Source organism: Hemiscyllium ocellatum, chromosome 32 (genome assembly GCF_020745735.1).
Source record: "Hemiscyllium ocellatum isolate sHemOce1 chromosome 32, sHemOce1.pat.X.cur, whole genome shotgun sequence".
Taxonomy (NCBI): Eukaryota; Metazoa; Chordata; class Chondrichthyes; order Orectolobiformes; family Hemiscylliidae; genus Hemiscyllium; species Hemiscyllium ocellatum.
Genome location: NC_083432.1, coordinates 43,405,160 through 43,430,772, shown reverse-complemented (window position 1 = coordinate 43,430,772; position 25,613 = coordinate 43,405,160). Strand labels below are relative to the sequence as shown.

Here is a 25,613-nt window from a genome sequence, read left to right as displayed (position 1 = left end):
ATCAAGTCTCTGTCAGACCTTGAAAGTCGTCCTTGTCTCATCTTCTGCTCCTGTTGCAGTCTGATATTCTCTAACTTTACTGGGCTTGGAATGAATCCGACCTCACATCCTTCTTTCACCAGTCGCCCTATCCACCAGTCGTTGTTGTATTTCTGGGGAAAAAAAATGAAGAAAAACTTAAACAATCGCCATTTTTCCTTTTCTGCTTCGTTGGAAAGGAAAACCATCAAGTTAACGTGGTGTGAAACACATTTGGCAACACTTTGATTGGTCACCGGATGGAGAATGGATAGGGTAAATAGACAAAGTCTTTTCCCTGGGTGGGGGAAGTCCAGAACTAGAGGGCATAAGTTTAGGGTGAGAGGGGAAAAATTTAAAAGAGACCTAAGGGGCAATGTTTTCACACAGAGGGTGGTACGTGCATGGAATGAGCTATGACAGGAAGTGGTGGAGGCTGGTACAATTACAGCATTTAAAAGACATTTGGATGGGTATATGAACAGGAAGGGTTTGGAGGGATATGCGTCAAATGCTGGCAAATGGGACTAGCTTAATTTAGGATATCTGTTCAGCGTGGACGAGTTGGACCAAAGGGTCTGTTTCTGTGCTATGCATCTTTATAATTCTATAACTATCTTTTATCCTTTGGCTGTTTCTTACCCCCAGATTGCTGTCTAATCAATGTACTTCATTCCCTCTTAAAACTCACATCCTCAAGCACTAAGTCAAGCTCAGGGAAAATAGCAGACTCATACCTTCGCGTTTCTCAGTCTGAATCATGCTTTGGTTACCCTTATCCTTCTGGATAAGGCCTTACGGAGCTGGTATTGTACTGGAATGGAAGGACACCTGGTTTTGTCACCATCAATGACTCGGTTTTTCACCCCCTGTGTCTGACCGGTGTATTTGTTCTGGTGCATCCTATTCCTGTATCATTTCTAGCTGCGATATTACAGTAGTCTCATTGCATCTTTGCTGACTATTATTAGTTTTTAATCCTGTTGTGGTTCTGTTCGCCGAGCTGGGAATTTGTGTTGCAGACGTTTCGTCCCCCTGTCTAGGTGACATCCTCAGTGCTTGGGAGCCTCCTATAAAGCTTTTAATCCTCTTTATCCAATCTTTTTACCCATTTAACAAAAAAGGAGACTAAATCCACAAATTAGCTTTGACACAGGACAGATTATGTCTTGCATGGCCCTTTGTCTGTCTGACAGACTGTCAACCTTCCCTTACCCATTCCAGCATGAGGAACTGGTGACCTGTGCTTATCCACTATTCCTGCTAACACCCTCCCCTCCTCACTGGCTTCTGTGAAATCAACATCTGATTAAGAAAAAGCAAAATACTGCAGATACTGGAGATTTGAAAAAAATAAAGAAAAATAAGGAACTTAGCAGGTTAGGCAGCAGACGTTACATCTCAGGTTCAATATGAGTTCCAAAGAAGGGTGATATCAGACTCGAAACAGTAAAGCTTTCTCTGTAAACACTCGCTGCCAGACCTGCAGAATTTCTCCAGCACATTTTGCTTTGACAACTTGTTAACCTTGCTCTCCTCAATGTAAAATTTGTTTCCTCTTGACCACACGTGAAACATTTCCCTGAGTTACTTGCCCCTAAAATGACTTACTTCGATGCAGAAGGTCACAGTAAATACCCATGCACAAGTGTTTGCACAAACTGCAATGACACATTAATAAGCGTGGAATACTTACTTCTTTGATGTGTAGAAAGTCTTTGGACTCGAAGGAAATGGCCATGCCTTGCACAGGGACTTCATCGTTCTGGGTGGGATTGTAGCCAACATTTGTCCGAACGGCAAATGCAACAGGCTTGGTCTAAAATAAAATGGGATTCAGTGAAAGATGTTACGGTGATGCTCTGTTACGAGTCAATTAACACATAAAATACCCTATTAAAGAACAATCAACATTTGGGACATGATGGCAGTTCATGTTGACAGTGATAGAGCAGGAGTTCACATCCACAATCACATGTCCTTGATCTTATTGTTATTATTTGTACTACCTCCAAGTGAAGGCCAAATTATAAAAAGCAACAGTTTGGTACCAACTTTTGGCAGGTTGTGTTGTGTTCCTGCACACACTAACAATTGGGACCGTACGGACTTACTGCTCAGAAACAGCAAATGGAAGGACAAGACTCTAATCCGATCAGTTTGGTTTGAATTCAATCCCAATTCCATGTGATTAATGTAACCATCTACACTATCCAGTCCTCAGTCAAATACAACAGCTTGTTATCCTACCATCTGGGACTGAATCCAAGCTCAGATCTCAGCGGAATGTCAACATTCAGTGCATCAAGCAAAGACCGTAAGGTAGACACTGGTAGATTAAAATATTACATGAACAACCACAAAGCAATGAATAGTTTAATAAAGGAATGGCAGTCTGCACTCTGTCCTTGATGCATAACAGCTCTTGTAGTTGATCTGTACAAGTGGCTCCATCTCACAAACCAAGGTCCAAGCCTCTCATCTTTGCATAACACCATTAGCTATCCCCCTTCCCATTTATCTCTCAACCCCCTTGGGCAGCCTTCCCATATTCCTGATGAAGACCTATGCTTGAAACATTAACTGTCCTGCCCCTCGGATGTTGCCTGACCTGCTGTGCTTTCCAGTGCCACACATTTTGACTCTGATCTCCAGAATCTGTTGTCCTCACTCTCTCCCACTATTAGCCATTGACTAAATTAGTCCGGTGTAACAGCTTGTTATTGGTTTCAGCAACACTGCACCTGTCTCAAACTTCATGAGAAAATGTCAGTTGACATCTCAGAGTCTATCAAGGACTTACATCAATCCCCTCATGAGATGGCTCTAATTCACTTTGGACATTCGGTATTCTTCATGTGAGACTCTTTCAGCTGATAGCACCCCGAAATCAATCATTCCTGCTTCTCACAATATTTGTCTTGCTGTTGAAAGTGTTGAGTGTCACCACAGTGAGGGAATGGGCCTTTCCCACTTCAGGTTCGGCATCCACAGTCGGTTTTGGTTCCGCCAGCTTAAAACCCATCAACGTTCACAGGAGCGCACTGATCCTTGGGTCTCTGAGCCAATTCATACTCAGTGAGAGAAATGATGAGGTTATTCGTCACGCTGAGCGTAGCGACGACCCTCCAGAAAATGCCACTCAGTTTGCCGGGCTGTGTCTCTCACATGAAATAGACAATAGACAATAGGTGCAGGAGTAGGCCATTCTGCCCTTCGAGCCTGCACCGCCATTCAATATGATCGTGGCTGATCATTCCTAATCAGTATCCGCTTCCTGCCTTATCTCCATAACCCTTGATTCCACTATCTTTGAGAGCTCTATCCAACTCTTTCTTAAATGAATCCAGAGACTGGGCCTCCACTGCCCTCTGGGGCAGAGCATTCCACACAGCCACCACTCTCTGGGTGAAGAAGTTTCTCCTCATCTCTGTCCTAAATGGTCTACCTAGTATTTTTAAGCTGTGTCCTCTGGTTCGGCACTCACCCATCAGCGGAAACATGTTTCCTGCTGCCAGAGTGTCCAATCCTTTCATAATCTTATATGTCTCAATCAGATCCCCTCTCAGTCTTCTAAACTCAAGGGTATACAACCAGCTAAGAAAATCAAATAATGTGGCCGAATAATGTGAACATCAATGAATTTAGGCTCCAGGTCATTCTGCTATTCTAACCTTGTCTTCCACAGCATCTTACAACACTGAGAACAACCGCTACAGGGTCATTAATGTCGAAAAACACCTCAAGGCTCCATGCAGAAACACAGTCAAGCTGGTAAGTCAAATCGAGTTGCAAAGACAGTGAGTTATGTAAGCCTGACTTAGCAACTGAATTAATTAGCTTGAATCATCACTGTAAATTTATGCACTACTTAAGACTTCAGACCTCAGGGTGTAGTTTGCACTATGTTCCTACAGTCAGACAAATCCTCCTTGGGACTACAAGCCTTTCTTAGAGCAGGGCTTAGAGTCAGGATCCCGAGTGGGGTCACGAGCTGGATGTGAGCTCAGAGGCAGCAAGGACCACCATGTAACTCTGCCCACCCCCCCCTCAGAGTTCTACTGTGCCCCACACCTCCTGCTTTACGAAACCCCAATGTCCCTGCCCCGCTCACCCAGTCCTCAGGGAGCTTGTGGTAATATTCAAGCTTTGTATTGGGTTCCCAGTGGTAAAGAGACTGGGAAGCACTGCATGGCGAGGCTGGTGAGGGAGTGCCAGCGTTCTTACCTTTGCCTTCTCAAGTTGTGCCAAAGCCTGTTGCTCAGCTTCCTTGCGTAGCGCTTCCCTGTCCTCCTCTAGAGAGATGTCAGAGTCCGATGGACGGCTGGTGTAGGAGTCAGCTGAACCCTGAGCAGAAAGGCAGGGAAAAAGAAGGAAATATTTGTTCAAATGTGACACCAAGTTCAAACATTAAATGTGCAACCATCCTTTAAATAAACCTTCAATGTTGATACTTTTTCATATTTTAAAAATATGATGTCCATACTTTAATCATTTTGCCTTTAAAACTTGCCACTTGATCCAAGGGATCAAGTTTTGTTTCTGCGGAAGTACTTAGGAAGGTGATTTGAAGGGGAAATAATTGTTTAGTTTGGTCTCAGAGAGAGATTCAATCTCTTTGACTTGCCCCTTTGAACAAAGCACTGGGCCCTAGTGAAACAGTTAATGAATGGGCACTTAAGGACCTCAACACAATCTGGCCAATCAGCTACCTTCCTGGCAGGTTTGCCAATGAGGAAACTAGGGTAACCTACTGTCAGTTTGGGGCAGGAGTAGGGGATCCATTCACCCAAATTTATTTGGTGGGTCGACTGCCTTCTGACAGCTACAGGCCATGGCTGCTACCAAGTCAATAAATCTGGACAAATGGAGCACCCCCTCCTGCCCCAACCTGACAGCAGGTTACCCCAGTTTGGTTTCAGAGGGCAGTTAGAGGGAAGGGATGTTGCTACAGGCACCGCTGATGCAAAGGATGTCAACGGACTCTTCATAATTCACACATGATTGATAATTGCTGAATGATGTTTGAGAAGTTATTGAGAAATAATCTTGAGTTGACTTATTGGGGTATTTCATGTATGAGGTAAAGTCGCTATCATCCTACAGAACCATAAGGCTGCACTCTGTTATGGACCAGGCCAGACCCCCTCAAAGTATTTCAAGAAAGTAGCCCAGGCCCTAACTTTGCTCGTTGTTTTTAAGTAGGTGTTAAGCAGATATTCCGGCAGTGAGACAGCTGGTCAAGCCAATTTGTTTTAAACACAACCACATTTATTTACAAGATTACTGAATGAAACACAAACAAAAGAGAACAGAATGTATAATAACGTAACCTATCCAAAAACCCAACAGAGAGAGAGAGAGAGAGAGAGATGACAGAGAGATTCAGCCTGGAACACCTTCTTCCATACAGCTGTTTCTTGGACCAGCAGCCTCAAAAAACCTGCCTGCTAAAACCAAACCAGAGAAAAGCTGGGCTGGGAGAACTGGTCACTCCCCTTTCATTGCACAATTGTTTTTAAACTTGAAAGCCTTTTGTCTGAGGGAGTACCTGTTAGTTATAATCAAAATGGCCCTAAAACCCTTCAAACCTAGACCTTTTTGAATTTCTCTCGGAAAAAAACACCAAGGACAACATAACTGTGTTAAAGGAGCAGCATGGTCACATCTCTCAGCAGAGAGAGATGTCTGGTGGTGGTTTACCACACTCAGGCGAAGGCAGAAGTTGAGAGAGGGAATCCTTCATGATCACCTCAGTTGGTACAGGAATTGGATCTATGTTGTTGGCTTCACCCTTTAGCTTAGCCATCCTTACCTCATACCATACACTGGACAGATAGCAACAAGAATCATAAAATTATCCATAAGAGAAAGAATGGTTGAATTGGTCCCACAACACAGCTCATTGTCAAAGTCTGCAATATATCTCCCCTTTTCTATATCGATTCATTTCTTAAGGCGAGGTATGTTTCCCTCGCATGGGGTGGGGACGTTGCTGACAAGGCCTGTGTTTCTAATTACAAGGGGGCCAATTAAGAGTCAAGCATATCGCTGCGGGTCTGGAGTCACGTGTAGGTGAGACCAGGTCATACAGATGTACAGCACTGAAACAGACCCTTTGGTCCAACTCGTCTACGCTGACCAGATATCCCAACCTAATCTAGCCCCATTTGCCAGCACTTCACCCATATCCCTCCAAACCCTTCCTATTCATATACCCATCTAGATGCCTCTTAAATGTTGCAATTGTACCAGCCTCCACCACATCCTCTGGCTGCTCTTTCCATACACGTACCACCCACTGCGTGAAAAAGTTGCCCCTTAGGTTTGTTTTTATCTTTCCCCTCTCACCCTAAACCTATGCCCTCTAGTTCTGGACTTCCCCGCCCCAGGCAAAAGACTTTTATTATTTATCCTATCCATGTCCCTCATAATTTTGTAAACTTCTATAAGGTCACCCCTCAGCCTCCGACGCTCCAGGGAAAACAGCCCCAGCCTGTTCAACCTCTCTCTATAATTCAGATCCTCCAACACTGGCAACATCCTTGTAAATCTTTTCTGAACTCTTTCAGGTTTCACAACATCCTTCCGACAAAAAGGAGACCAGAACTGCATGCAATATCCAAAAGTAGCTGCAACATGACCTCCCAACTCCTGTACTCAATACTCTGACAAATAAAGGAAAGCATACCAAATGCCTTCTTCACTATCCTATCTGCGACTCCACTTACAAGGAGCTATGAACCTGCACTCCAAGATCTTTTTGTTCAGCAACACTTCCGAGGATTTTACTATTAAGTGTATAAGTCCTGCCCTGATTTGCTTTCCCACAATGCAATACCTCACATTTATCTAAATTATCCATCTGCCACTCCTCAGCCCAATGGCCCATCTGATCAAGATCCTATTGTATTCTGAGGTAACCTTCCACTACACCTCCAATTTTGGTGTCATCCGCAAACTGACTAACTATACCTCCTATGTTCATATCCAAATCATTGATATAAATGACGAAAAGTAGTGGGCCCCAGCACTGATCCTTGTGGCACTCCACTGGTCACAGGCCTCCAGTCTGAAAAACAACCGTCCACCACCACCCTCTGTCTTCTACCTTTGAGCCAGTTCTGTATCCAAATGGCTAGTTCTCTCTGTATTCCATGAGATCTAGTCTTGCTAATCAGTCTCCCATGGGGAACCTTGTCGAACGCCTTACTGAAGTCCGTATAGATCACATTTTCTGCTCTGCCCTCATCAATCTTCTTTGTTACTTCTTCAAGAAACTCAATCAAGTTCATAAGACATGATTTCCCACACTCAAAGCTATGTTGACCATCTCTAATTAGCCCTTGCCTTTCCAAATACGTGTAAATCCTGTCCCTCAGGATTCCCTCCAACAACTTGCCCATCACTGACATCAAGCTCACTGGTCTTAAGTTCTCTGGCTTGTCCTTACCACCTTTCTTAAATAGGGGTACCACGTCCGGTCTTCCTGCACCTCACCTGTGATTATCGATGATACCAATATCTCAGCAAAAGGCCCAGCAATCACTTCCCTAGCTTCCCACAGAGTTTAAGGGTACACTTGATCAGATCCTGGGGATTCATCCACCTTTATGCATTCCAGGACATCCAGCATTTCCTCCCATGTAATATGGACATTTTTCAAGATGTCATCATCTATTTCCCCACATTCTATATCTTCCATGTCATTTTCCACAGTAAACACTGATGCAAATTGCTCGTTTAGTATCTCCCCCAACTCCTGCGGCTCCACACAAAGGCTGCCTTGCTGATCTTTGAGGGGCCCTAATCTCTCTCTAGTTACCCTTTTGTCCTTAATGTATTTGTAAAAACTCTTTGGATTCTCCTTAACTCTATTTGCCAAAGCTATCTCATGTCCCCGTTTTGCCCTCCTGATTTCCCTCTCCAGTATACTCCTACTGCCTTTATACTCTAAGGATTCACTCAATCTCTGCTGTCTGTACCTGACATATGCTTCCTTTTTTTTCTTAACTAAACCCTTAATTTCTCTAGTCATCCAGCATTCCCTATACCTACCAGCCTTTCCTTTCACCCTGACAGGAATATACTGTCTCTGGACTCCCATTATCTCATTTCTGAAGGCCTTCTCATTTTCCCGCTTTCCCTTCACCTGTGAACACCTGCCCCTAACAGCTTTTGAAAGATTTTGCCTAATACCGTCAAAACTGGCCTTTCTCCAATTTAGAAATTCAACTTTTAGATCTGGTCTATCGTTTTTCATCACTATTTTGAAACAAATAAAATTATGGTCTCTGGCCCCAAAGTGCTCCCCCACTGACACCTCAGTCACCTGCCCTGCCTTATTTTAAGTTTTGCACCTTCTCTAGTAGGTACATCCACATACTGAATCAGAAAATTTTCTTGTACACACTTAACAAATTCCTGTCCATCTAAACCCTTGACATTATGGCAGTCTCAGTGTATGTTTGGAAAGTTAAAATCCCCTACTATAACCACCCTATCTTTCTTACAGATAACTGAGATCTCCTTACAAATTTGTTTCTCAATTTCCCTCTGACTATTAGGGGGTCTATAATACAATCCTTATAAGGTGATCATCCCATTCCTCTTTCTCAGTTCCACCCAAATAACTTCCCTGGATGTATTCCCAGGAATATCCTCCCTCAGCACAGCTGTAATGCTGTCCCTGATCAAAAATGCCACTCTCCCTCCTCTCTTGCCTCCCTTTCTATCCTTCCTGTAGCATTTGTATCCTGGAACATTAAGCTGCCAGTCCTGCACATCCCTGAGCCATGTTTCTATAGTTGCTATGATATCCCAGTCCCATGTTCCAAACCATGCCCCGAATTCATCTGCCTTCCCTGTTAGGCCCCTTGCAATGAAACAAATGCAGTTTAATTTATCAGTCCTAATTCGTTCTCTCCCTGCCCTGACGGTTTGACTCACATTTTTTCTCAACTGTACCAGTCTCAGATTGATCTCTTTCCTCACTATCTCCCTGGGTCCCACCCACCCACCTTACTAGTATATGAGCAATTCTTGCAAATTTCCCTGCCAGTACATTATTCTCCCTTCAGAATTTCATCCTTTTCCCTTCCTATGTCATTGGTTCCAATGTGGACAATGACCTCCCGCTGGGCCCTCTCCCCCTTGAGAACATTCTGCACCCTCTCTGAGACCTCCTTGATCCTGGCACCAGGGTGAGAATGGAAAATTACCTTCTCTATAGAACGTTAGTAAACCAGATAGATTTTTACAACAATGAGAATTCCAAGGTCACCATCACTGAGACGATCTTTCATTGCAGATTTATTAAACAAATCAAAACAGTGCCAGCTGCTGTGGGAGGATTTGAAATCGCGCTCTCACAGCATTTGACGGTACCTCTGGGTTCCCAGTCAGTGACGTTCGCACTAATTAAATGAAATTACTGAACTGGCTTATGCTGTCCTTTTCCAATGAAGAATACAGAAAAGGAGTGGTTAGGATTCAAACGCCTGTTAAAAGGGGATTTAGGGAGGGATCCTGACTCTGGGAGAATGAGCTGTAATGACACTGTATTGCCAGCTGCCAGGGCTAACAACTTGATACACAGCAGAGTGTGGACAGGTTTGATTTAAATCAGTTCCAATCATAGTTCATTTCTCTGTAATTCTGCACTTGGGATTTTCATCAGAGGCGTGGACTCACAGGTTGCTGTCCTGCCACAAGGGATTCAAAATTTTTTTTTAGCTCTTGCTTATGCTAGAGTTCTTGTCTCCAATGCTTCGCTTTTCTACGTTTGATACAATGAAAGGGGGGTATGGTGAGGGGGGTGGGGGGGTGGGGGGGGGAATGCAGTTCGAAATTCCTCTGCCAAAAGGAAACCCGACAGAACAGGAAAAGGCAGCTAGAGGCGTGCAGGTGGATAGGGAAGGGGTGAGACCACTGGACAGTCCCAGACAACCAGGCAGGAGTCATCAAGATGTGCAGCATGGAAACAGACCCTTCGGTCCGACTCATCTATGCCGACTAAATTAATCTAGTCCCAACTTGCCAGCACTTGGTCCGTATCCCTCCAAACCCTTCCTAGTCATGTTCCTATCCGGAAGTCTTTTAAATGCTGTAATTGGACCAGCCATCATCAGTTCCTCTGGTAGTTCGTTCCATACACATACCACCTCTTGCTTGAAAAGGTTGCCCCTTTAAATCTTTCTCCTCTCAACCTAAACCTATTTCACTGGACTCCCTAGCCCAGGGAAAAGACCTTGTCTATTTACTCTATCCATGCCCCTCATGATAGTATTAAAAAACATTGCTGGAAAAGCTCAGCATGTCTGGCAGCAGCTGTGCAGAGAAATCAGAGTTAACATTTCAGATCCGATGTCCCTTCCACAGGAACGTTAACTCTGATTTCTCTGTACAGATGCTACCATTCCTGCTGAGTGTTCCCAGCTATCTCTGACTTAAGGCATCCACAGCTCTTTTGGTTTCTGTTCAGAAATCCTTCGAGACATTTTCCATTCTGGATCCAGGTGGGGTCAAAGTGAAGAATGTAGCAGTGGGATTAGGGGGGATGCAGCTAGTGTGAGGGGCTAGGGTGACCAGCAATAATGGTAGGAGATATCTTAATGAGGGGAACTGAGAAGAGACTGCATGGCTGCAGGTGTGACTCCAAGATGACATGCTGTTTCCCTGGTGTGGGTATCACGCATTCTGGATTCTCTTCTGTGGGAAGGGTGAACACCAGCTTGTGTTTGGGGTCCCCGTTGGTACCAAGATATAGTAGGAAAGGGAGGGGTGGTCAGATTTTAGGAGCTCGATAGCAAATTAGCAAGAAGATCCTAAATAGTAAAAAAAATCTCCAGGTTACTCCCAATGTCACACTCGAGTGAGTACAGAAATATGAAGATAAGACAATGAATACACGGCTGGAAAGACAGCACAGGCGGGAGGATTTTAGATTCCTTGGGTACTGAACTAGCTCTGGGGTAGACGGCATATGTACAAGTTGGATAGTTTATGGTGGCTCAGTGGCTGGCACTGCTGCCTCACAGCACCAGGGTCTCAGGTTCGATTCCAGCCTCGGGTGACTGACTGTGTGGAGTTTGCACATTCTCCCCATGTCTGCGTGAGTTTCCTCCGGGTGCTCCGGTTTCCTCCCACAGTCACAAAGATGTGCAGGTCAGGTAAATTGGCCATGCTAAATTGCCCACAGTGTTAGGTGCATTAGTCAGAGGGAAATGGGTCTGGGTGGGTTACTCTTCAGCGGGTCGGTGTGGACTGGTTGGGCCGAAGGGCCTGTTTCCACACTGTAGGGAAACTAATCTAATCTAATCTTTACACTTGAACAGAGCTGGGATGGAGGTCTTTACTGGGGAGGGTCTAAACTGAAAATGGCATTGATGCAGATACTAGGAGAGAACATCAGATAGGAATAGGAGGATTCACAAAACGCCGGGAGAGACCAGAATAGTGAACGGTAAGTTAGTAGGTGGAGTCAGAATAAAGGGAGGATTTAAAATTGGGGGTAGGGTGAAGATCTACAAATGTGCAGATTATACTCAATAAGACTGGTGAGTTAGAACATTGAACAATACAGGCACTTCGGCCCTCATTGTTGCGCCGACCTGTGGAACCAATCTGAAGCCCATCCAACCTACACTATTCCATTATCATCCATGTTTATCCAAAGACCATTTAAATGCCCTTAGAGTTGGTGAGTCTACTACTGTTGCAGGCAGTGAGTTTCACACCCTTACTACTCTCTGAGTAAAGAAATTATCTCTGACATCTGTCCTATATCTATTACCCCTCAATTTAAAGCTATGTCCCCTCATGCTTGCCATCACCATCTGAGGGAAAAGGCTTTCACTGTCCACCCTATCTAACCTCTAATTATCTTATATGACTCAATTAAGTCACCTCTCAACCTTCTTCTCTCTGACGAAAACAGCCTCAAGTCCCTCAGCCTTTCCTCATAAGACCTTCCCTCCATACCGGGCAACATTCTAGTAAATCTCCTCTGAACCCTTTCTAAAGCTTCCAAAGCTTTCTAAAGTGACCAGAACTGTACACAATACTCCAAGAGCACCAGAGTTTTGTACAGCTGCAGCATGACCTCATGGCTCTGAAACTCAATCGCTCTATCAATAAAAGCTAACACACCGTATGCCTCCTTAACAACCTGACCAACCTGGGTGGCAACTTGCAGGAATCTTACAGTTACAGGCACAGATTGCCATGTGAAATATGACGTTGTGGCTGGAACACAAGCCTGGTCCAAGGAACAGCAGGATGTAGTGTTAAATATTCCTGGGGAGTAGGTGCTCAGCAAAGATAGCAAAGGAAGGGAAAAAGGAAGGCTAGTGGCATTGGTTAAGGGAGGGCATTTTAGTGCAGGAGAAAAAGACAGAATCAATTCAGCTTCAGCTAAGGAGCAAAAAATAGATGCAATTGCATGGCTCAGTGTGGTCTATCGGCCACCAGTTGAGAGGAAGGATGTATCAGAACAAATCAGACAGGTACAGTTATGGAGAATCTTATTTCTCAAAATATAGACTGGGACAGTGGTAGTGTAAAAGGTAGAGAGGGGTAGAATTCTGGATTGTGTACAGGAGAATTTTCAACAGCAGTATGTACCCAGTTCAAAGATAAAGATGGCAATGTCGGACTGGTTTCACTGGAATGAGGTGGAAAATCAGGGTCAGTGGGAGGAACATGTAAGGCATAAGGTTCAAGATAATAGTGGAAATGAGAAACTGAAAATCCAAAGTAGGGATCAGTATCCAAGATGGCAGCGGCAGAGCAGGCAACGTCGGCCTGGGGCTCAGGCTTTCTGTCTGCTCCTCTTTCTAAATGTTTTGGTGAGATTTCTCAACTTGGTTAGTGAAGAGAATGGCTGCATGGTGACTGCTGGGGAACCAGAGCCAAGAGGGATGGACAATGGGCAGCTGGTCGGAGCCAAGAGGAACGGTTAGTGGGTAACATGCCGGAGCCCAGAGGGACGGTCAGTGGGCAACCGGCCAGAGCACAGAGGGACAGTCAGTGGGCAAATGGCCGGAGCACAGAGGGACGGTCAGTGGGCAAATGGCCAGAGCAGAGAGGGAAGGTCAGTGGGCAACCGGCCGGAGCACAGAGGGAGCAGAGAGGGACGGTCAGTGGGCAACCGGCTGGAGCAGAGAGGGAAGGTCAGTGGACAAACGGCCGGAGCAGAGAGGCAGCAGAGAGGGACGGTTAGTGGGCAACTGGCCGGAGCACAGAGGGACGGTCAGTGGGCAACTGGCCAGAGCACAGAGGGACGGTCAGTGGGTAACAGGCCGGAGCACAGAGGGACGGTCAGTGGGTAACCGGCCGGAGCACAGAGGGACGGTCAGTGGGCAACTGGCTGGAGCATAGAGGGATGGTCAGTGGGCAACCAGCCTGAGCACAGAGGGAGCAGAGAGTGACGGTTAGTGGGCAACTGGCCGGAGCAGAGAGGGATGGTCAGTGGGCAACTGGCCAGAGCAGAGAGGGATGGTCAGTGGGCAACTGGCTGGAGCAGAGAGGGATGGTCAGTGGGCAACCGGCCGGAGCACAGAGGAACGGTCAGTGGGAAACCGGCCGGAGCACAGAGGAACGGTCAGTGGGAAACCGGCCGGAGCAGAGAGGGATGGGCAGTGGGTGAGTGCAGAGTGGGCCAGTCAGTGCACAGTGGGCCAGTGCAGACTGGGCTGGTCAGTGCAGAGTGGGCTGGTCAGTGTGGAGTAGCAGGTAAGGCTGGGGACTCCGAGGGGTTGGCTGGTGGATTGGGGCCTGGTGCGGTCAGTCAGTCTGTCACAGATCATGAGGCCGGCAGCACGGGGGGTGGGGGGAGATGGCAAGACCACATATGGAGAGCCCACCGTGTGGAGAGACTGCAGGCTGCAGAAGGACTGTAATGTTTATCTTTTAACTTTATTTCTTTACCTTACTAATTCATACCACAAAGAACTGTAGCGTAAAACTTTTAACTTTTCTCTTTATTTCTGTTTTTGTACCTAATCTATTTTAGTATTGGTATTCTGTTATAACTTGTATTTCATCAATGTGAACTCCCCGTAATGTGGTCGACAAATTGGGGTGCTGTTTCCAAAGCACGATCTTTTAAAGCGTGTATTTGTTATAAAGTGATTCCAACCCCATGGTTTAAATGGTGCTGTTTTTACAGGATTTTTTTATCACACGGGATAACACCACCTTATAGCAGACTGACTGCATTCTGCGAACCAGCATCATTTAAAAACAAAATTAATACATACTTTTTGGAAACTTGCTGTGTACAAAATGGCTGCTGCATTTCTTATGTTACAGCAGTAGGAAATGGGTAGTTCAAAGGGTAATTCTACAATCATTAAACCGTTTAGATACCCCAAGGCTCTGAAAAGTGCTATACAAGTGCAAGTTTTTTTCTTTCACAGCTGCCTCTGCACTGGTGGCAACTTTCCTCTGTCACCAATCACCACTTAGAGCCACCAGACGAAAAGGATGCACTATTTACCAACAAAACCTTGAAGGTCAAAGCTGTTGAACTGCAATTTTTATGAAATTAAGGGCTGAGTCACAGAATTTAGATCCCACATTCTGGTAAAAATCCCAGGAAATGGCACTTGGGCATTCTTTCTGCAATTTTTAAAACTGGAGCAAAAAGAGAATTTGTAAACAAAATGAGATTTTTGGAAAAAATAAAACAAAAATTGAATCTTACCTTATATAGCTGTGAAAAGTATTCCCTCAGACTAATAATCACCCCTGACATCAGACACCCTAATGCAAGAGTACATCTAAAATTGCAGCCTAATAACTGCCTTGTTTAAGTATATCAAAATCTCTTTGAGAGCCTTTGTAAAGCACATTGATCTTATTGAGGCTTCCCCTACTGGGCACTGTTACATGTGCAGTCTGAACCCTGGATCATCGTGATGTACAAGGCTGCCCCCACTACTGTTCACCAGGAGGTAGGTTTCTCTTACTGTCTGCTTTGAGGCTCAGTATCTGCAGGGTTCCCCTGGTCTGGTGGGACAAAGGAAAACCACTCCATCATCTAAAAAGGAGGCTCTTGTCTTCAACAGGATAATGATTCCATGACTCTGTGGTTTACTGCATGATCACTACTAGCTACAACTTACACCGATATGGTATGATGTGGAGGTGCCAGTGTTGGACTGGGGTGGCTGAAAATGTGTTGCTGGAAAAGCGCAGCAGGTCAGGCAGCATCCAAAGAGGAGAATCGACGTTTCAGGCATGAGCCCTTCTTCAGGAATCCTGAAGAAGGGCTCATGCCCGAAACGTCGGTTCTCCTGCTCTTTGGATGCTGCCTGACCTGCTGCGCTTTTCCAGCAACACATTTTCAGCTCTGATCTCCAGCATCTGCAGTCCTCACTTTCTCCTCTTGGACTGGGGTGGACAAAGTTAAAAATCACACAACACCAGGTTATAGTCCAACAGGTTTAATTGGAAGCACTAGCTTTCGGAGCGACGCTCCTTCATCAGGTGGCTAGTATGTTGGACTATAACCTGGTGTCATGTGATTTTTTACTGATATGATAGACGATAGAGTCAGAGTCAATGAGGAGGATGTGGATGGGAGATTTTATACAGATCTGTAGGATCTAAGACATAACAACTAGGAGCAGGAGGAGGCCATTTGGCCCCTTCAGCCTGCTCTGTCATTCAATAAGATCATGGCTGATCTTTTTGTGGATTCAGCTCCACTTACCCACCCACTCACCATAATCCTTCATTCCTTTGTTCGAAAGTCGATCTAGCATTGCCGTAAAAACATCCAACAAGGTCGGCTCAACTGCTTCCCTGGGCAGGGAATTCCACAGATTCACAACCCTCTGCATGAAGAAGCTCAGTCAACTCAGTCCTAAATCTGCTCCCTTCCCCCACTTATTTTGAGGCTATGCCCCTAAGTGCTAGTTTCACCCACCAGTGGAAACAACCTCCCTGCTTCTCCTGTACCTAATCCCTTCAGAATTTGACATATTTCGAGAGAGATTCCCCCCCTCATTCTTTCAAATTCCAAAGAGTAGAGCCCCATATCAACAACAGTGCTTCAGGCACTCAATATTAACCCTTTCAAACATGCCATGAAAGCCAACACAAAACTCCATTCCTTTCTGTTCCCTATGAGACATTCTTCAGAAAATCCACACCGATGAGCTCTTTATCCAGTTAAAAATCACACAACACCAGATTATAGTCCAACAGGTTTAATTGGAAGCACTAGCTTTCGGAGCGCTGCTCCTTCATCAGGTGATTGCGTCGCTCTGAAAGCTAGTGCTTCCAATTAAACCTGTTGGACTATAACCTGGTGTTGTGTGATTTTTAACTGTGTACACCCCAGTCCGACACCGGCATCTCCAAATCATGACTCTTTATCTAGATAGCTTCGGTCTCCAAACACATTCATTAATGGTGGCCTTCAATAAATTCACTTAGGATGTTCTTTATTGATCCATGCATTATTAATTCCCCTAAATTGTACACTCGCAGCAAAACTAGGGAGGAGTTAAGACAGCAACTCTATTCTAAGAGAATTCTTTTATGTTGCACATGCAAATCTTCAGACGTCAAGCATCTTTTCTCTGCAGCTTTCTAACGGATCAGATCATGAATTGGTTTCCTTCCTGCCCAGTTTCCAAATTTACCTCCATTATCATTTCAAAATCATCAAATAGGCCCATCAGTCTTTGGAGAGTATCAGCAACAAACCGAGTCCTGACTGAAGCTGAGCACAAACACAGAATGGCTACCCTCAGCCAGGCGGGGAAGCCGTTCCATGCTCGAGATATAAAAACAATTTTAACATTTACATTTATTTAACTAAGGGGCAACAGCAGGTGTGGAAGGCTGATCAGACAGCTCACTCAAAAGGGCTGGCAGAGCCACAACAGGCTGAATGGTCAGCTACTTCACTGTATGATTCTTAACATATCTGCGGCATTTATGTTTATATGGCTGTCTTCTTCAGCTGATGACAGACCAGTCGCTACTTGTAAATAAAACCAGCCAATAAAACATAATTACAAACACTGAAATCCCAGAAATTGTGATTTATTACAATCACCACAAACCCAGCAGCACCACTGAGATATAGAGCAGTGTCAAATTCTGTTTAACGGTGCTCCCATGGTACATTATAAATGCAATTCATTGTTGTGTGGCATAGCCTGTTGATTCCATCAAGCATCCACAATGAGCAAAGCAATTGAAAAATTACTCAGACTGTTTCAGTTCTCAGGGAAAAAAAAAGTTCAAAGTCACTTCAGACAAATCGCTAAGATGGTGGGCGTTTGGAACGTGTTGCCAGCAGAGGTGGTAGAGGCAGGCACAGTAGATTCATTTAAGATGCGTCTGGACAGATGCATGAGTGGGTGGGGAGCAGAGGGATACAAATGCTGAGGAATTGGGCGACAGGTTTAGATAGTACATTTGGATTGGCTCAGGCCTGGAGGGCCGAAGGGCCTATTCCTGGGCTGTAAATTTCTTTGTTCTTTGGTCTATTTCTTCCCTATTGTTCAACATTGAAACAAACCCCCCACCAGTCAAATCAGAATTCTTCACTTCCTCACACAGCCTGTTAAATAAATGAATTGTCTATATCCATCCAGCATAGGGGAGCAAGGATCCAGATGCATCCTCGGGTCTCTGCTGGGGTTTACATTAATGAATTGAGAGGGCCACTGTTGGTGCTGTGTTACAGATGACGTGCGGAATACAAGTTGCTTCAAGGTTACATACACATTGTAGCCTGGAGAGATGGCAAGCAATAGTGGGGATTCCAACTTTCTTTTCATCACATGGTTAAGCAGAAATCTCCCCTGCTCCCACTGCCAGAGTGTGTCAGAAGGTTGCTACTCAAGTTGCCAGGTAGCATTCTGAACGCATCAGTCTTGGGGAGGGATTTGAACCTTAAATATCTGGATCAGAGGCAGGAGTTTTACCCACACAATGTCCCTTGGTCATTGTTATTTTTCCTCAACTTGCATCAACTCTGTTCTAAGGAGCCAAAGACCAACTGATTGGTCGACTCTTCAGGGTCCATGCTCTCTCATAATCAAAAAACCATTAACTCCCAGTTTCTTCATCACAACTGAGGAGCAACTGTGTATAATAAAACTCTCAATTGTGGAGGGAATTGCTGTAATGTTTTGTCACCCATTATTGCTCGCTGAGGATTAGTCTTGAGTTCTTGCAAATTCTGGAATAATCCTGCCGGGTTGGGATCACTGCCTGCGATTCAGTCACAGGGATTTGGAAACAAACTCAAGCAATGAAAAGTAGAGCGAAAGTGTTTCTGGAAGTCAAAGTATACTAAATGAGAAGATGAAGATAATTCGAGAAAGGGTCACTGGACCCTAAGCGTTAACTCTGATTTCTCTCCACAGATACAGTCAGACCTACTAAGCTTTTCCAGCAATTTCTTTTATTGTTTTTGTTGAAGATAATTTGGGGCAGGAAGTAAAATGCAGTGAATGTACAAAAATTAGAGTCTATAAGATTCCCCCACGTTCTTCAAAATTCCAATGAGTTTAATCCCAATCTACTCAGTCTCTCCTAATAAACCAATCCCCCCAACCCTGGAATCGAACCTAGTGAGCCTCCTCTGCACGCCCGCCAGTGCCAGTACGTCCTTTCTCAAGTAAGGGGACAAACTCTGGGATTGGCCTCACCAGCACCCTATACAGCTGCAGCAGAAACTCCCTGTTTTTGAAGTGCACCTCTCTAGCAATGATGTGACGACTTACCTTCAGATCAAACCTTCACTTTACCGACCTTGTTTAGGACACCCCTCGTCCCAGTCTGTTCATCCTTTCTGAAACTGTAGAAGCCAGGGGTGCAGAATGGTGACTGTACGAGCTCAAAGCAAAGCTGTTATTCAATTCCTTCAGATGTAGACTGCGAACCACCTCGTTGAGGCAAGAGAGGCAAGATCTGGATCTCCGTCAGGATCTTTGTTTGGATATTTGACCGAATGTGACGACAAGACAAGACTGGGCCATAAATTTTTCTCAGGGATCCAAATTTATATCTTGCAAATAGATTTCAATCAGCTGCAGTGACGTTTATTACCTCTGCTGCTGAATTGCCAGCGACTCCCCAGCAGGGTCTGTCAACAAACAGCTGCTCCTCTCGACACGATTAATGTCCTTTTGGGTTGTCATTGTCTCCGTGTCATTACAGTGCAGGCAGATAACGTTCAGCTCATCGAGTCCATGCAGGTTTACTTTAGATCAACACACTCAGTCCCAATTCCCTCAGGGTCACAGAATAGAGTCTCTCCAGTGTAGAGAAACAGGCCATTCAGCCCACACCACCCCTCCAAAAGCATCCTGACGAAACTCACCCCACCCCTATAACCCTACATTTCCCATAGGTCATCCACCTAACCTGCACAGCCCTGAACACTACGGGCAATTTAGCATGGCCAATTCACCTGACCTACACATGTTTGGACCATGGGAGGAAACCCATGCAGACACAGGGAGAATGTGCAAACAACAAAGACAGTCGCCCGAGGGCAGAACTGAACCCAGGTCTCTGGCACTGTGAGGCAGCAGTGCTAACCACTGAGCCACTGTGCCAACCCCTAATGCCTCTGCGCCTCAGAAGCCCTGCAAGTTTATTCATCTCAGGAAGTCTCATCAATTTCCTTTTGGAATTATTGATCGTCTCCACTTCCACCAATGTCATGGGCAGTGGGTTCCAGATCATTATCATTCTCCGCACAAAAATAACCTGCCACACGTACTCCCAGTACTTTCTATCCAAGAGTTTAAGTCAATAACCCCCTCCTTGTTGTACAATCAGCTATGGGAAACAGCTTTTCATTATCATCTATCTTTTAATTGAAAGCATTAAGACGATACTCATTGGTGGTTGTTTCATTTCACCTTAACCAGAAGCTGTTGGGTCTGAGTGCAACAGGTCAAACTTGAACACAACTATCTCCTCAGGTTGAAGTCCTGAGCAGTACAGAGGGAGTGTTGCATTGCTGGCGGTACTCTCTTTAAACCAAAGCCCCACATACTCTCTCTCAGCTTGACCCAAAATGGCACCATCATGTGGCACCATCTTCATTGAGAATGGGGATGTTATCCCTGGTGTCCTTGGCAGCAATTTATGCTCTTAAGCACAGATGCGGAGAGATTGGAAACAAAAACAAAAATCACTGGAGAAAGTCAGCAGGTCAGGCAGCATCTGTTGGAAGAAAGCAGAGTTGACACTGAGTCTGGGCCAAAGGCTACCACCAGAGAAAATGTACTGCTGCACTCTCTGAAAGGACTTCTGTTCTAACGTCTCTTCTTATTCTCTATTGCTCCTTTAGTTTTCTCTCCAATACTGACAAATAGACACCGGACTCAAAATGTTAACTCTGCTTTCTTCCTACTGATACTACTGGATCTGCTAAGTTTCTGCAGCGATTTCTGTTTTTGTTCCCTTAACAAAGGAAACCTGGTCGTTACCATGTCGTTGCTTGTGGGGGCTTCCTGTGCGTGCACTTGTTGCTTGTTTTATATTCTTAGGCAGTCTGAAACGGAGGAGGACATCCACCTTACAGTTGTGGCTCCTGAAGCGTCTCTTGTTGGATCCACACACCCTACCCCGGGTAATTTGGGAAGGAATGGGTGGGGAGGGGGAGAGGGGGGATGCTTGAGTTTTTGTGGGAGATGCTCGTTACAGTTGGCTCCTTTGTAATTGCTCTTCTGCAGTTTGGACTTGGACGAGAGATTCCCACCAGTGGGTGTGAATGGTGCAGTTTCTCAGGCAGGTTTCAGGATACCATTGTATTTCCTCTGACCTCCTGCTAACTGCTCACTGTGATGTGACAAAGCTCAGAGCAGAGAAGCTTATTTTGGAAGCTGTGTGTGTTATGGACTAGGCGAGACGCCTCAAAACATTTTTAAAGCAGGTAGCCCAGACCGGAATTTTGTTATTTGTTTTAGCTAAGTTTATAGTGGATATTCCCAGAGTAAATTAGCTGGTTTGACTGCCAAGTTTTAAACAAACAAAATTTATTTACAAAATTATGGAATGAAACACAAAGAACAGAAAACAGAATACCAGATAACTTATCCTATCCAAATCCGACTTAATGATGCTGTTCCGAAAATACTTTCAAGAGTATACAGACAGACACACACACACATAACAGTGAAAATGAAACAAACTAGAGCTTACAGGCTTAATGTTAGAGAGAGATGTCAGCAGTCTGTTTGACACATCCCCTACTGCATCTGAACAGACTAAAATGTCTGAACTGAATAAAAAAAACTCTAATCTATGCAGCTAGCTGGCCATTCCCCCTTCACTATACCATTTTTGTTAAAGAATTGAAAGCTTTTGGCCTGAAGCATTATCTATTAGGGGTAAACAAAGGGCCCCAATAAAACTTTCAAACCCAATCTAGTTGGAGCCTGACCACTTAGCCCCACTCTGGAAAATAAACTCTGGAGCATAGTAACCCTGTAAAAGGAACCAGTATTATGACATGTGTCAAACCTTTTATACAGTCCAACCAACACAGCGACTCATTACTGGGGATGTTGGCCCAACACAAGTCATGGATACTGGAACTGATGATATTTCTCTCGGGAGTTGAGGTGATTCCTGCACATTGTCCATATGCAACACACATAGAAAGTCAAAAACAAAAAGAGAAACTGCTGGAAAAGCTCAGGTCTGGCAGCATCCATGAAGAGAAAACAGAGTTAATGTTCTGAGATCCACGATTCTTCATCACATGATGACGCAGATCTGATTAACTGTCACTGGAAGGGTACATAACGTCCTAGTATGGCAACTGCCCTGCCCAGGACCGTAAGAAACTACAGAAGGTGGTGTGCACAGCCCAGGCCATCACAGAAGCCAACCTGTCATCCATGGACTCCATTTACATAGTTCGCCACCTTGGAAAGGCTGCCAACATCATCAAAGACCCCTCCCACCCCGGGAATGCTCTCCTACAACCTCTTCCATCAGGCAGATGATACAGAAACTTGAACACACGTACCAACATGTTCAAGAACAGCTTCTTCCCTGTCATTTGACTGATGAATAGACCTCTCTAACTTAACATTACGTTGAACTTGCATCTCCTATGTAGCCATAACCTTGTATGCCTTGCTGAGTCTAATAATCTGTATGTCCTTCTTTGCTTTGGTCTGCTCGCAAAACAGAACTTTTCACTGTCCTTAGGTACGTGCGATTCCAATAAATCAAATCAAATCAAATAGGTCCAGGAGTCTTATTTTCAAGTCCCACTTGTTGCTGAGGGAGGTTGTAATATCTCTGAACAGGTCGGTTATAAAAACAGCTGCATGTTGGAAACGTGGTCTCAGATTGTGAGAAGTCAGCATTGATAAATAGTGCATGGAGCAGGTGAATTCCCCAAGGTATCCCATGAAGTGAAGCTTCTCAATGGGCAAGTGAAACTGGGGAAATCTCCTTTTCAAAACAAGGTGGACCTCAGTTCACCCGGAACACAAAATTTTCAGATCTCAGCGTGTTGGCCCCACATCATGTCATTATTTACCCAACAAACCACAAAGGGAGGACCTCCTTTTATCTTTGTACAAAGCCCTTAACCCAGGAAAAAGTAGTTATGCAAAAGGAATTAGCATCTGTTTTGACTGTCTAATACCCACTACGCTCAAAAAGACAAATAAAGGAAAGAAAGAGAAAAGAACGAAAAGGTATATTTGTTGGTAAAGTTCTGCACGTACAATATTACAAGATTTCTGAAGTACTGATATCATTCACTATCCACTAATGTTGCTTTAAGTGGCAATTACTCTGTGAGTAGAATTGATCTACGCACAAACTCCCATACTGTCGTCACTAAAATATATTAATTTAGTTTATACAAGCCATTTCTTTTGTTGTGCTCATCTCCTGAAATTGAAACCAGTTTGAAAAAAATGCCATAAAGAGTAAGACTCACTCCATGCTTTATGGTACAATCACTAATTGAAGTTTACGCACAGAAGTAATACATTTTGTTACATGGTTACTGCTATTGATCATTTGTATTTGCAGTAAACGCCGCTCCTAAAAGCTTTATGGCCAGTTACTGTCCAATTGCTTTTCATATCAGGTGAAGTAGAAGGACTGCACAAAGATTTACTGCACAGTAATATATCCAAGCTCAGGGTTCTGTGTCACAGTGAATAACCTCCCTGCTGCCTCCGAGCTAGAAGTTCGAGGTTCAACTCCCAGTCCAAGTGGGATGCTTATGGAAGGTGTGTTTTCTCTGACTGACTGCTTGAGTTGAGATTTCCCGGGGATTTTGGGGCTGCAATTGCTCACTGCTCCGTGCAGTGCTTAGCTGATGATCTAATGTCATAAACTCACACCCCATCATGACATCTGGAGAGTTTGTGCCGAACTAAGTGAAATCTGGATGATGTGAAAAATCATTGGACAAGTGTTCCAATGCAGAAGCAGGCCATTTGGTCCATCATTCCTGCACTGACACAAGCAACCATGATAATCTGGTGCCCAATTTCTTGCTTTTCCACACCCCCTCCTATAACCTTGGACTCTATTTAATCCAATTAATCATCCAACACTCTCTGGAATGCCTCAGTTGAACCTGCCTGGACTACATTTCCAGGTAGCGCATTCCGTACCCGAACTACTCAGTAAGGGAAATCAAACCATTTCCCACCTCACCCTTGCTTCTTTTATATATTACTTCTAATTGATGTCCCTCTCGTTCCTGTTCTTTTACCAGGAGTGGGAACTTCTGATCTATCCAGCCCACTCAGGATTTTGAAGTATATTGAGTCTCCTCTCAACCATCTTCTCTCCAATAACCATCCCAATTTCTTTTAACTAATCTCATAATTGGAGATTTTCCATCCTTGGAACCATTCTGGTAATTTACTTTTGCGCTCTCTTTAATGCATTCATATCTTTCAAACAACGCGGCACCACACTACCAGAGGGATGAAAAAACACATTCTGATTCACTCATGTCTTTTGGGGAAGGAAATCTGCCCACCTTACATGGTCAGCTCTACAAGTGAATGTGCGGTTGACTCCCCACTGCTGTCTAGGCAAGTCACTCAGTTGCATTTAAGGCTGTGACTCAGCCCCTTCAAGGTCAATTTAGGTCTGACAATAAATACTGGGCAAGCCCACGTCCTGTGTTTGAAAGAAACACTTATTTCTGTCACAGAGATTTATCCATCAAGCCATTGCATGGGATGACTCAGTTTAATGTTGCTATTTCTCCCTTTGTCTGCCTCTATTTATGTCCAGGGAGTTGGGGATGGGAGAATAAAGAGACAGCTGGAGAACTTTAAAATGGTTCAAAGGCAGTCTGGCGGTTAACTGGCTGTTGACTAGTCCTCTACCCAATGGGTCAGAGGGTTAAATACCAGAACAGCCTGTCACCCACCATCACATTAAGGTTCTTCCTTTATCCAGCCTGGTGTGAGGCTAAACTGCAGTCATGCAACATACTTTGAATATGTCACTATATTTGGCAGCCAATGACTGAGCAGCAGCTATGAAGAACATTTCTCTCTAGGGCAGGATTGGCAACTCCGAACAGGCATATTCCAGGCCACGCTTTGAATACCAACTGTCCCATCAGGTCAAACAGCTTTCCCTTTATCTTGCTACATTTTAAGACCAATAAGCTAAATTGTTCACTGGAAGTAAAATCTCACTCCCTGGTTGCTCACAGAAGTTTGTAAATATTCATAGGATGTAGGAGTCACTGCCTGGGCTAACATTTATTGCCTGTCCTTAGATGGTGGTGGTGAGCTGCCTTCTTGAACCACTGCAGATTACATACTGTAGGTAGACCAATGATGCTGTTAGGGAGGGGGATACAGAATTTTGACCCAGCAACACTTCAGGTCCAGTGATACATTTCTAAGTTGGGATGGTGAGCGTACATCTTCATAGACTTTTCATAGAATCCCTACAGTGTGGAAACAGGCCATTTGGCCCAACACTGCCCCTCTGAAGGGTAACCCACCCAGACCCATTCCCCTAACCTACACATCCTAGAACACGATGGGCAATTTAGCACGGACAATTCACCTAACCTGCACAGGTTTGGACTGTGGGAGGAAACCCACCCAGACACTGAGAGAATGTGCAAACTCCACACAGACAGTCGCCCGAGGCTGGAATCGAACCGGGTCCCTGTCACTATGAAGCACCAGTGCTAACCAATGAGACATCAGACATAACTTTAAAAGATAAATTTATCCACATATCCCTTTATCCTAGTGTCAACCTTGAGACAAGGAAAGAATCAAGTCCACTTCCCCCAGCTTACCCTGTCTGTATGGAACTTTCTCTTTCATCTTTTGTACACCTGGAGTGAAGTGGCCAGTTTTAAAAATAAAGAGGATATATTTTTAAAACATAGATGAGGGCCATTTTTTCCAAGAGTATTGGTGTCTTTCAAGGCAGTAGATGCAAACAGAATCTTTAAATATTTAAAGGCAGAAATAGATTCTTGATTAAAAAGGGGATGAATGATTAAAAATCAGGGATATGCAGGAATGTAGAGATGAGGTTAAAAACCAGATCAGCCATGACTTTATTGAATGGCAGAGGAGACT

The 25,613-nt window shown here is 44.6% G+C and overlaps 1 protein-coding gene across 4 annotated transcripts in view; it reads right to left on the bottom strand.

The window, feature by feature from the left end:
• The window catches only part of cacnb1 (calcium channel, voltage-dependent, beta 1 subunit), a 119,166-nt gene that overhangs the window by 62,600 nt on the left and 30,953 nt on the right, over nt 1-25,613 (bottom strand). For all 4 annotated transcript variants that reach the window (XM_060848821.1, XM_060848822.1, XM_060848820.1 and 1 more), the window contains exons 2-4: nt 4,246-4,365; nt 1,715-1,837; nt 19-152 (exon numbers count right to left, since the gene is read on the bottom strand). In XM_060848821.1, the coding sequence (XP_060704804.1) occupies nt 19-152; nt 1,715-1,837; nt 4,246-4,365 (377 nt within the window). The remainder of the gene's footprint in view (nt 1-18; nt 153-1,714; nt 1,838-4,245; nt 4,366-25,613) is intronic.